Here is a 13536-nt window from a genome sequence, read left to right as displayed (position 1 = left end):
ATCTCAGTAGTTTCAGAGCAGGGATGGGATGATAGTGCCCCCAAATGTCTGCCGCAAGATTGTAGAGTGTGAACTTTTTTAAAGTGATCATTCCTCAGCTCCCAGATATTTAAACGCCACATTTGGGGACACCACAAGGGTCTCAATGCCAAATCGCATGCTCACTGGTGCATGGTCAGAGAGTGCCCTTATATATTTGTGTGTTTGTGTAAACCTATAGGAATCAGTCAGGGGAGCCTTGCAAGTATATATGTTTGTGTAATACTATGGGCAACAGGCAGATGGACTACAAAATAATTGATGCATGGGAATGTCCTTTTGGGGGCTAGAGAAGAAGGTAAAACCCTTCCCTCTGGCATTTCGCCTCTTCCACATGCTGCAAGGGATCCTTAACTCATTGGGGTGGTTGGTCACCACCATCTGTTCTCCCTGCCTATAACTTAATTAAATCCCCATAATTCATGTATGATCCAGAGGAGAGTCTTAGGAAATAATATTGCTTATTCACAGGACCTCTGCTAGAGTACACATTTATAAGACATGTCCGTACGGACCCATACAATATCCCAGTAACTATCAAATACTGTCTAGTCTATCCGACCTGGTTCTGTAAAATATTGAGGAATTGGTTCTTAAAGTCTATCAGTACCCCTCTGGAGTCCCTTGAAAATTGCATGCAGCACCTTACCAAATCCATATTGGCGCAGGAAGCTGCAGATGTTGCCCATCAAGTGGGTTTCTTGCTCCATGAGCATATCATGCCCACAGTGTATGTCTGTGGAATAAATTACTTTTGAGTATGTGCGCCACCCATCACACTACGTCAACGTATACCTATATTACAATTTTTAAGATGCATACCGGACTTCCCTTTTTACTAAAGGACCTTACTAGAAGAGAACAGTCGGACAAATAATGCTAGGAAGTGAAATGATAATTGAAAAAAGATGCAAAAACAATGACACTGGAAACACTTATTAGAGCATGTCAAACATAGAGATGAGAATTTCAAAGATTTCACGTCACATAGTGCAAGTGCTCAGCCAATGTTCGTAGTTTTTTACGAGAAAAAAGTAGGTCGAAGGATAACAAAGTGATTTTCGTACAACCTCAGGGCTGTATTTATCTAAGGTTTGTGTTGCTGCTATGTCACGCAAGGTGGCGCAAGGCAATGCAAGCCCTTAATTCAGATGTACATTCTGCAGCACATGTAGAAAGAGAAAAATGCCTCTGAGGATTGCTTTTGTGCAGGAGAGTGCCCTTTCCTGAATAAAACAAAATCCTGCCTATAACCCAGGCACCCGTGCACCATGGCGCAAGGGTGCCTGTATTGGCGCTTGGAAGCCACAAGTGCACCCACACAGGGAGAGAGCAGGAAGACCCAATATGTTAGTATAATGGCCTATTCTTTCTCTCATCATTTGATGCAGGGCAGCAAGTTGTCTTACCGTGTTGCGTCAAATGTTGATACATCTGGGTCTAAATATTTAGTTAAGTGCGAAAGCAAACACCAGGGAGAGGACTGCTAGTTCCACTGTGGGCAATTCAATCATCATATTACACCTCCTCTGCTATCCAAAACATTACTCTAGGAACTGGGCTGACAAGTTTGTGTTCAGTGCTGTTGTTTGATGTTCTTGAGAGAATATTCTATTTAGAGAAATAATACTGATGACTGACCTCTTTTCCATTTATTACTCCTAGACTGCCTCTGGTCAGTCTTCCCAGTTGAACATGGGTTGACCAGACAGCTCCTTCTATGCAAGATCTTCCTGAGGTTTTGATTGCAGATTCTGATATGTTTCCATAATGAAATAACACCTCTTCCTTTTTAACAGAACAGCATCCCTGTGGAAGAGGTCTTTGGGATATACAGCTGCAAGCCACCAGCCACACATTTACAGGACTCTACTAAGGTAAGTGCATTTACACATTTTTCACTCGATTTTGACATGTTACAGCAAAAAGTGTTAGGTTTTTTTCAAAATAACATGTTTCAAGCTCCAGAGGAACGACTCTGAAGACCAAATGTTTGAAGTACACATAATAATCAAAGAACAACTAAGATCCAAAACTATAGAATGAAGAGGGACCTTGCAAAAGTGTTTTCAAGGCTGTGCACAAGACCTGTGTAGCACAATAAATCTACTTAGAGTCTCATTGATACCCTGGCTGGTGGCTGCCAAGACCCAGGGGCTCTTGAGGCTCTGTTTGTGCTGGACCAGTGGAAGTTCACCCAGCATGTTATAAGTTTGCCATCATTTTGGATGTTGCAACATTGTAAGGCTATGAAGTTGAGGCGAAAACATGGCACCCGCGTGTTAAGCGGCAGCGCGCGTCCTCGCAAGAGCCCCTTCTCTCTCAGCCCACATGAGTAACCTTTAGTGCGGAAGGTGCTCGGAAGTGGCAGAAGCGGCGAAATAAGATCAGACTCTGTAGCTTTTTTCTTTTTATCTATACCTGTTCGGAGCAGCCCTGCTTTGTGGATGTGCCTCAGAGACGCGGTGCGGGCTCCATACCCCGCCTTCCTGCCATGCTGGGAACTAGCAGCCGTGGAGCTGAGGCGCGGCCGCAGAGCGGCGGTCAGCGGTCTCCTCCGGGGCAAAGCAGGCGGAGTCAGAACAAGTGGAGACAGTTCAAGCGTAGACAGGGTTGCTAGTGGACCAGCAATCAGTGCTTTTTTTTCTTCTGAAGTCTCTCCAGTGGTTCCATCCGTAGAGGGGGAGCTTGGCGTCCCAGGAGTCTCTGGCCCTGTGAGGACACTGGTCGGCTCAGGAGCTACAGACGGAAAGAGCGGTGAGAGTGGGGGTGCCGGCAAGGAGAGGTTGGGGGACACAGGTCTGTTGAAGGTAGAAAACGGGAGTGACCCCACAACTATTACCTAGCAGCTGGGTACGAGGCAATCCACGAAAAACAAAACTAATCGGGGAAGGGAAGGGCAAGGGCAGTCAACGTTTACAGGCTTCACCGGTGGCAGATGCAAGGGCTGAGGCCAGCTCAGAGGGTACTGAGAGGGGCAGTGTTAGAAACGGGATGTTAGAAACGGGACCCTGGCCGGCCAAGACTCGCGTCGAGGTCAGTCAGGGATCACCATTTCTAAAGTCAGGGCAGGGGAGTCACACACCAAGGCAACCCCCACTCGCCCTCTAGGTAGCGTGGCGCGAGCAGTCTAGGCTAAACTTGGAGGCGGTATGAGTTAAGTATTTGCGCACGCACCTCAGCAACAACACCCAAGGCCCACCACAAAGAAAGACTCCACACAAGGATATATATCAAAAATAGCCTTTGTATTATAATAAACAAAACACATTAGATAACACACGCAAACTGTACAATGTGCCAGAGGCACGGGCAGAATTTACAAGGGGAATTATGTACAGGACAGGGCCACATGGACCACTGTCAGGGGTAGGCAATTGTTAGATAATAATACTGGTAGATATACACTTATATCGTAAACCGAATGAGTAGCACCAAAATTATAAGTGCAACACACATCCAGTAATCACTGGAACATTAAGGACCTCCTACGCAACCCTAACTCACTGTAGGTAAATCACGCAGGTAATTAGGACCTAAGGAAGGAATACCAACACCTAAGCAGTTCACTCTTATCAAAGGGAAGGAAACCTAACATGAAATGAACCATCAACAATCTACTATGCAGGTCACATTTAGCATAATGGATAAACATAAACAATCCTCTCTGCAGGTCACATTTAGCAAAAGGAGATAACCATAAGAATACCTAATCAGGTCACTTTTAGAAAAGGTAAGCGGAATCAACATTTCTCTATGCAGGTTACTTTTAGCAAAGAGGGATAACCATAAGAATACCTAATCAGGTTACTTTTAGAAAAGGTACAGGTTAGAACACATGCGCGAGAATTACATAACCAGAAATTACAATGCGCGGGGTGCACAAAGCACAACACTCAAAAGTGTCCCTCAGGCCAACTGGCCTCGAAAGGGGCGAAATGCCCTGAGTCTCAGTGTCAGGGGGTCTGTGCAGGCAGCACAGAACACAAAGCCTAAACGTGGCAACTGTCCACTAAGTGCTGGACAGTTGTAAATATGCACTGGGCAAACGTTGGAGCCAGGAGGGCTCAAGAACCAAGGTGGGCAAGGAGCCTCTCAGGGGCTTGCCAAATAAAATGTGCAACGAGAGCTCAGCGCTCTAAATCAATGAAAATGCCCCCAGAGCCTCTCTCCGGGCTCTCACTCGATGTGGGCAATGAGACTCGCTGGGCTCGCTGAATGAAATGACCTGAGCCCCTCGGGGCTCTAAAGATACAGTTAGGGCAATGAGCCTCTCGGGCTCTCAATAAACAAATTGCCCCCAGGAGCCTCGGGGCTCCAAGCACCAAAATTGCGGCCACGTGGGAGTCCCTCACGGGGGACTCAGGAATCAATAATGCCCCTGGAGCCTCGCGCTCCTACAAAGGAATGCCACACACGTTGGAGTCCCTCACGGGGGACTCAAAAACAAGTAATGCCCCCAGGAGCCTTGGGGCTCCACAAAGAAGTGCAGCAGCGTTGGAGCGGCCCTCTGCCAATCGGGGCCGCTCGACGAACAAAGGACCCTGTCCCCGCACTCACCGGTATCACGCTGGTGCTGCGGGGGCAGGACCACTGCCGGCTCTCCTTCACTGCAGCGCGGGGCTCCTCTTCCTTGGAGCCTCGCTGGCGGCGCCTCTCTCCTCGCTGCCTGGTTGCAGAGGCGGGACTTCCGGTCGGCCTCTCAGGGGCCGCGCTGCGATTGGCCGGTCGGCCAGAACACTTCCGGGTCGTCGCGGGCAGCGCGGCGGCCCGTTCCAGGTAGGCAGGCGGCTTCTCAATACCCGAGGAGTGGGCTCCCTCGAGGTATTTACCAAATCAAAGTACGGGGCAATGCCGGGTGGCACCGGCCTTCAAAATAAAGATAAAGCGAGGTGGGCACTCGCTAATGCCGAAAATCGTCGAAATGGGTCCCAATGCCGGGTGGGCACCGGCAATGAAAAATACAGCGCTCCCAAGCGCTTAGGGACTCCAGAAAGCGCGCCTAGCGCTAGAAATATCGGCAAAGCGCTGGGGCACAAGGAGAGCGCTCCTAGCGCTACAAATCAATGTCAGGGCGCCTCCAGGCGCAGCAAAGCTCCAGCAGGGTCTGGAGGCAGGCAGAGGGGCAAGGCAGGGCCAGAGCCAGCACACTGGGTCTCCAAGCAGGGAGACAGCCAAGTGGCGGTCCTCTTGGCCCCTGCAGCAGCAGCAGCCCCCTCTGGCAAGATCCTAGGCAGAACCAAGAACAGGACAAATTGTATGGGGACACAGCCCCTTCTTATACAGGAAAACCCCTTTGTCTCAAGGGTGCAGGGTGGGGGGAAAACCAGTCGCAGCTGGTTCTGAAGTACTCTGTTTACCTCAACCACCCTCTCTATTCACTGGCAGGGCTAGGGCCATCAGTCGCACTACAGGGGGTGAAGCCAGCATTGTCCGGGGAAAGTCCAGGCCCATCAGGGACCAAGTGCACTCCTCCCAAGCCATCAAGCATGCTAATCTCGCACTCACCACCGGGCAGACCCATCCAGCCTTCCTGGAGCCAGGCTCACCAGCCAGCTCCAGCCAATCACACTGCAGACATATTTTACAGCAATATGCCAAGTCCCCGAAATGGCATTTCTACACATGCCACACTCATGCAACATACATCATTGCGAAGCATTCATTCCCACGAACACGCACATACCAAACTCGAGCATGCACTCCCCACACATCAGGAATTACTAGGGACACAGACATTCCCCATGCATCCCTATGGGAGAGCAGGCCAGCCTAACTACATGCACGCTCTTTACTCTGGGACACAGAGAAAAAGTGCGCACAGACCAGAAAATCATCCATGCCTATCACAGATTAAAAACAAAAAGATTAGGGGTGAACCTGCCTTAAGGGCCAAGTCCAACAGGCAGCCTAAGTCAGACTTCCCAAGGGAAAGGGGTGGGGGTGTAAAAGAGGCCAGAGCTAAAGACACTAAAAGGACACAGAGAGTAGGGGCTAAAAAAAGCCACAGGGAAAATAACACATTACGCATTACTCCTTCCCTGCGCTCTTTTTTGAAGGTGCTGCCCCAGGTTTTGAATATTCACCATTCTAATTTTTCTGGTCATTCAGACTCTGGAAATCTCCTCCCCCTCCCGTGCAAACCGTCTGATAAGAATTCTTCAATGTCGGACTTACCCTGGGCTCCTATGGTTGCTCCGGTAAACGCAGTAGAGCTCACAGTTCAGACTGTTGGGTCAGCCAGCCTCCTGACCACACTAGCAGATAATGGTCTTTCGAGGGAGGGTGTGCCATTAACCTGGGAGCCCCTGGCTTTAACCCCAACCCCTGCCCTGCCTGCATCCCCTCGGTTAGGGGTTGGTGCTTCTGGGGGGGCAGAGAGTTCAGCCTGCCCTTCAATTGAGGCCCTTCTTACATCAATGAAGGCGGACATAAGAAACAGGTTTTTGCTTTCGGCGGAAAACCAAACTGAGATCAGGGCAGCATGCGACGTCCTTGAGAAAAAAGTGGATCGACTGCATGAAAGGACGGAATCTTTGGAGGCTTCTGTAGAGGTGCTTAAAACAAACTTGGGATCAGCAGAGCTAAAAGTTCAAACTCTGCAAAGAGAGGGAGATGCTATACGCGAGAGAGTGGAATCCTTAGAAAACTACTCAAGGAGGAATAACCTCTGGCTACTGAAGGTCCCGGAGGGGAAAGAAGGGAGTGATATCAAGACCTTTGTGGCAGCTCTATTAAAAGAATCATTAAACCTTAAGGAGTCATCTGACATCTTGGAGAAAGACATTCAAAGAATCCACAGGGACCCTTTTCGCTTGAATCCTGGCAGGGTTAAACCCAGGACAATACTAGTTAACTTCCTCATGTACACATTAAAAGAAAAGATCCTAAACCTGGCTTTGAAAGCTAAAACACTAAAAGGTCCGGAATTCCCGTTTGAGGTTCGCTCAGATCTTTCCAAGACCACTTTGGATCGGCAATGGGAACTTGGCCAAAGGATGGAGAAATTTAGAGCTCTGGGCGCTATGGTGTAGATGAGATTTCCTGCCTTTCTACGAGTTATGTTCAATAACAAGATGCATAATATCAGATCCCCCCTTGAGGCTGATGGGATGTTGGAATCCCTAAGGGATCTCTCACGGGGGGGGAGGAAACTCAATGGGAATATAAGCCAGGGCAGAGAGAGTATGTTCCACCTTTCCAGAACAGGTGAATCAATCTTCTTTTATTTGTCAGGGCACTAGCTCCAACTGAGTTCAGAGGTAGGTCTTATATAGTAATCATCTATGGGGGAAAAAAAAAGAAAAAAAATCATTATAGATATATAGGTTATATAGGCTACCGATAAAGTCTCCTGTGATTGTAAAAAAAAAAAAAATTATAATAATAAAAAAAATCTCACAATCCGGGAAAAAAAAACTATATATAAAATTCAATGACTATCAATGGTGTTTTAAAAAGGAAAAAAAATATATATATATAGAGAAGAAAATACACAAATAAGAGAATGCACTACTTCCTAGCACAGACATGTAGCATGGTGGGTGGAGGAGGGGGGGAGAGGTGGCCAGAGGGCTTAAACTGGCAATACATCAGGCCAGTGTAAGTAGGGATGGGTTTTCCTGGGGGTAGGGCGGAGGCAGTGCCACGCGGGGTGATGAAATTGCAAAAATTCCTCATAGGTCAGTACCCTTGCAGCTTTCTATAAGGTTTAGTTTAGGTCACCGCCAGGGTTCAAGCTACAGAGTTCAGAGTATTCTGGCAATAAGGTCCAGGACGGAATTAGGAGCATTTGACAAGGGGTTTTCGGGGAAGGTGGAGGGAGATGTGAAGGGGGATGTAACGGTATGACGCTGATACAGTACTTATCCTGGAATGTCAATGGCCTGCGCACGAGGGGAGGAAGAGACAGGATCCTTCAATATTTGAGAGATTCCCCGGCACAGGTCATTGCCTTACAGGAAACACATCTCCTTAAATCTGAGACCTCTGACTTATTAAAGAAGCAGAAATGGATAGACACTTTTGTGTGTACAGATCAATCTGCAAACATCAGCGGTATCTTGCTTATTTTTAAAAAACAGTCAAAGGCCCAAATTGTGGAGTATAAGGAAGATCATAGCTGGAGATGGCTCTTACTGAGGGTTTCGTTGGGCGGCTTGTTGTGTTCCTTGGTAGGATACTATGGTCCAAACCAGGACGATCCTTCCTATTTAGATATTATCCGGGCCATCTACTAGCCTTTCAAGACCCTGTAATCTGGGTCGGGGACTTTAACATCGTCCTAAACCCTAAACTCGACAAATCACCCAACTCTAGAGTCTGTGTCTTTTCTAAATCTAGGCAAGTCCTTGTGACAATAATGACGCAGCTGGGGCTCGCACATATATGGAGGGAAAGGGCAGGGGTTAAGCTGGGGGTCTCATTCCGGAACCTAAAATAGAAGCATTTGTCAAGAATAGACTATGCATTGTTTAGTTACAGACTTAAAGACTCTCTGGAGGACATAGTATATCTCCCTTCCCAACTTTCTGACCATTCGGCCATCTTTTTCAGTTTAAAATCCGGCCAGCAGCCTAGACACGCTTCATGGTCCTTCGATCGCACCATCTTATTAGAGGAGGACGGAATCGCCTCCCTTCGATTGGAGACTCAGTATTTACTTGAGGCTAGTTTAGAGTCTGCAAATATTTTAACCGTGTGGGATGCTCTGAAAGCCTTCTGGATGGGCTGTATTACCAGTAGAGTCTCCCATAGAAGAAGGTCATACAGGGAAAACATTAATAGTCTTGAGGCAGATATGAAGGCTATCGAACAAAAAACTAGGCGCCCACATTGGATCAAGTGAAGATCAAGGAAAGCTAGCCTTATTGAAAATCCAAATTGAAAATCTTTTACAAGCTAGGGTCGCCAGGAGATGGGAGGCAAGCAAAATTTCCCATTTTGAATTTGGAGAGGCAGCAGGTAAGATTCTCGCTTGGAAAACAAAAGCTGACCAAGCGCGGAATTATATCAGAGAGATAAGGGTGGAGGGCGAATCAGCTCCCCGGCTCTCGAACTCAGATATCGGGAGTGCATTTCAGGACTTCTTCCAGGCTATCTATAAGGAAGACTTTGTGAGGATCATGTAGCGAGAAATTCCTGGCTCGACAAAGTCTCCATGCCTAGACTCTCATCTGAGCAAAGTAGGCGCTTGGAGGTAGAGATCTCGGAGGAAGAAGTGAGCACTGTCATTGGACAGGTGAAGAGAGGGAAGGTGGCCGGCCCCGACGGCTTACCGGGGGAACTCTATCGGGCTCTCAGTGAGGAGGTTATTCCAATCTTGGCTACTGTCTTTAACAGTATCCTCCTGGAGGGAGTGGACCCCCGCAAGTCATGGAGTGACACAACAGTAGTCTTAATTCCCAAACCAGGGAAAGATCCGACAGAGTGTGGGTCTTATCGCCCAATATCACTCCTCAACACCGACTTTAAAATCTTCGCTGCCATCATGTCTAATAGGTGGGGTGTGTTGTATAGTCGATTATCCACCAAGATCAAAAAGGATTTATAAAAGGACAACAATTAGCAGACCTCACGCAAGACCTAGTCGGGGCCAAAGATATTGCTTCTACTTTTTCTCTTCCTTTGGCCACCCTTACTTTGGACGCAACCAAAGCCTTTGATAGGGTCAATTGGGCTTATCTGCCGCGGTTATGAAAAAATTCAATCTAGGTGACAGCTTCTGCCGAGTGATGGCACTCCTTTACAAAGGTCCATCAGCTAGATTGCTTGTTAATAACTCTCTGACGGAGGCTTTTAAAATTACAAGGGGTACAAGGCAGGGCTGCCCTCTTTCCCCCTCCTTTTTAACCTCTATATCGAGCCCTTTGCTCAGGTTCTCAGAGAGGGGGCTAATATTCCATCTTTTAGATTTGGCGGGTGAGAAAGGCGGGTAGCCCTCTACGCAGATGACATCCTTATTTTGACATCCTATCCAGACCTCGCGTTTCCCACAGTTATCAAGAGGGCGGAGGAGTTCGGCATGCTCTCTGGGTACGAAGTAAACGCCAATAAAACCGAAATTATGGCCTGGAACATCACTAGTACACAACTTGACGTGGCCCCCTCCATGCAATATCTTGGAATTAGAATTACTCAGGAGGTCGGAAAAATCGCAGAATACAAACTTGAACGGGTCTTTAAAGAATTTTAGAAACAGTTAAAGTCTTGGGCCTACCTCCCCTTATCCATCTTGGAGAGGACAAATTTAGTGAAGATGTCTATCCTGCCTAAATACACATTCCTTTTCAACTCCATCCCCTTGGCGTTTGACCCCAAACAGATAGACAAATGTCAACAGGAGGTAAACTCCTCTATTTGGAAATATAGAGCCACTAGACTAGCGTGGAAGAAGTTGAGTCGTAGGAGGGATAAAGGAGGGCTTACACTACCTGACCTGCAATATTATGCATGGGCGTTTCAGCTCACGTATTCCAGAATGCTTTTAAAAACACCCTCAAACACATCGAGAGGAGAAATGTTTAGGGCTATGCTAGAAGGTGCCGATCTACCACCTGACGGCTTCCTTTTTAGGTCTCGCTAGACCTATTGTTGCCGAGTTCCTTGTCAAGCGACATAGACCTGGGTACGAGCGTCGATTACACATTGTGGACGCGCATGCCCAGCCCCGCCCCCCCCCAGCCGTGCACATCTTTTGCTCCACATTCCACATTCACAGGCAGCCTCTCACAATCACGCGCGCACACAGCCACACTCACGGAAGCACACACACACACACATGCTGGCGCGCACACACACACACACACACACACACACACACACCTCCTCCCCCTTACCTCAGCACATCTCTTGTTGCACATTTACAGCGTCAGCCTCTCCCATTCACGCGCGCACACAGTCACACTCACGGAAGCACACACACGCAGGCATACACACACACACACCTGCACCACTCCAGAGACAAGCCAAGACATATGCATATTATGTTACTCCTGATGAAATAGGAACCATCTAGGTCGGGGTGGGGAGGCTTGTGACATGTATATTCTTACTTGGCCTATCTAACCTATTTACAACATGATACCGGGTGTAAGATGCTGGATGCAAGAATGGTATTATCACCCCATTGCCCCCCCCCCTTAACTAACAAGCAAAGGACGGCTGACAACTGGGGGTGGGGGGGACGTGAGCCAGGTGGTGAAGTTAAGTTGCTAAGTTGGGCATGCTGGACACGGAGGGGGGCAGGTTTGCAGGAGAGGTGCGCATCGGTGTACGGGGGCGTGCGAGGGTTGGGGGCTCTGTTTCGGAGGGAGGTCTCGGGAGGGGACAAAAGTTGGTGGGGTCTAAGCAAAGGGGAATGAATTACGAAGAGATCTGGCAGAACTAGGCCTAGAGCTGGGGGTGGCAGGACGCAAGAAAGTGTAAAAGGGGTGGGAGACAGAAAGGGCGCCAAAGGGAGTGGGGGGGATGGGTCACAAACTAAAAAAAAAGCCGGTCAAAAGAGGTCTCCATTAATTGGACGAAGTTTGCCAACATAACTTGAAACGCTGGACTCGGCGCTTTGCTCACCTCTGGTTGTGCACTAAAAGCACGCAGCACGGACACAGATTTTCTCCCGACCCTCAGGCACTGCAGTGCCACGGAGATGGTGGCGCCAAACTTCCGTGCAACCTTTGCCGTCCTGCGCAGAAGCTGATTGCCAACAGTTCTCGCGTGATAAGATCGTCGGCTTCCGGCGCTCTCCCCGTCATTATTTTAGTAAATGTGGATGCCAGCTATTATTCAATAAATATTACATTCTCTAAACCTCACAATAACATTTTAGGTTCAAGTTCCCCTTATCTGTAGATGTTAATATTAATTTATCTAAACACAACCCAGGTGTGAAATAAAAGTAGGACCAGCGTGAAGGGCGGAGGAGACAGACAAGTGCACGAGCAGAATCGGCTCTGTGGACGCGCTTCCACAAGCCGATTCTAAGATGGGAACGCGCCTCCCAAGGACAGCTTTTCCGCGTTCAATTGCAGTTGATTGGTCCTCGCCGGAAGTCCTGCTGGGCGTTAATTATGGCTGAGTGCTCCTGTCCTGAACACTGGTGAGCAGGCGCCTTACATTTGTTCACTTTTGGTAGCAACCTCTCGGGGAGAAGTGCTTCGGGGCCTGGCGGCATGCTGTGATAATTGCTATGCTATTTACTTTTTAGGGCCTGGCGGCATGCTGTGATAATTCCTATGCTATTTACTTTTTATTAGGGCTCGCTGCCGCCGGCAGCGAGTATTATAGCTGCTGAGTTGGCTGGGAAGGGAGTATAGACCAGCTACAGAACGGTGCACGAGCCTAAGCTACAGACCGGTGAATGGAGTGCGTCATCTTGTTCCCTCCTGCCACCGCCTCATTATACCGGCCCGGGAGCCCGTCCAGCCATCACAAGGTCAGTCTCTGGACTCCAATAAGACTGAATTGGTCTTTTAGAGAAATCAGTTCACTGCCTAAAAATGACCTATTTGGAATTATAATTAGGCACTATTCGGATTCAGTACGCGAGCGCTGCACACTGAGCAGTCGCCAATCTGCTGAGGCCTTTAGCAGAAGCTAATCATTAAGCAAGGCTCACTGGCATCATTAATGATCAATTTTAGCCCAACTTCGGATGAATTTACAGCACCTTGTTAATTACACTAATTCGCCATTGATCAATTCACTGCGATCCCAATGGAGGCTTAAAACAAACGCAGATAAATGCTCCTTTGCGGCAAGTATAGGGAATTCACATGCATGCCTCCCAATCAGCAGGTCACCTCCGCCGTCTTTTATTATGCATCTTAGCCGTTTAACCCGTCGGGAGTAAAGGGAATGAACATCATGGGGAATGATCATCAAATAAAATCCACTTTAATCTTGGGCCCGATTTTGCAGACCTATGTCGTACTTGCGCCTGGAAAAAGACAGAACTCTCCCCAGCTTAAGTTTCGCCAGGTTTAGATGTACGCACAGGTATATTTTACGAAAGAAGTATGTGGAAAATATCTCTATTGTGAAAGTTTTTCACGCTAGGCTACAACTGTGGGATGTTCCCAGAGTAAAGTTCGAGGAGAGGCTAGATACATCATAAGCAAATATATTGGGGTGATTCGAATGCGATTCACAAACAAATGCACTTTATGGCTCGTGTAGGTTACACATGAAAGATCCAGGTGTGAATAGTTTTGGGAGAGTGAGTGGGTCAGTTGTTGCCGTGTCCCACAGAAAATTGTGTAGAAAGAAGAGATATGTTCGGCAATGAATGTGTCACGGAAATAAAGGAATGCAAAATTTAAAGTGAAAGTGTTGCAAATCCCTTACCCTGATCATGTATATTTTAAAGGTAAGATGCTCTAAGTTAGTTATATGTTTTAGACGAACGTTTTGTGAATACGTCATACTGGTGTAAGTTACAGTGCCAGGTTGCTATTTCGCCAGGAGTTAAGTTGCACTTTTATTCATAACTCGAACTCT

The 13536-nt window shown here is 47.8% G+C and overlaps 1 protein-coding gene across 1 annotated transcript in view; it reads left to right on the top strand.

Annotated features, from left to right (window-relative positions):
- Positions 1 to 13536, top strand: part of C2_1H2orf80 (chromosome 2_1 C2orf80 homolog) — a 299006-nt gene that overhangs the window by 198115 nt on the left and 87355 nt on the right. The window contains exon 6 of the mRNA XM_086955343.1: positions 1839 to 1916. Coding sequence (XP_086811469.1) covers positions 1839 to 1916 — 78 coding nt within the window. The remainder of the gene's footprint in view (positions 1 to 1838; positions 1917 to 13536) is intronic.

The sequence above is a fragment of the Lissotriton vulgaris genome, chromosome 2_1 (assembly GCF_964263255.1).
Source record: "Lissotriton vulgaris chromosome 2_1, aLisVul1.2, whole genome shotgun sequence".
NCBI lineage: Eukaryota > Metazoa > Chordata > Amphibia > Caudata > Salamandridae > Lissotriton > Lissotriton vulgaris.
The sequence above is the reverse complement of the archived record's forward strand: the minus strand, read 5'-3'. Positions and strand labels throughout refer to the sequence as shown.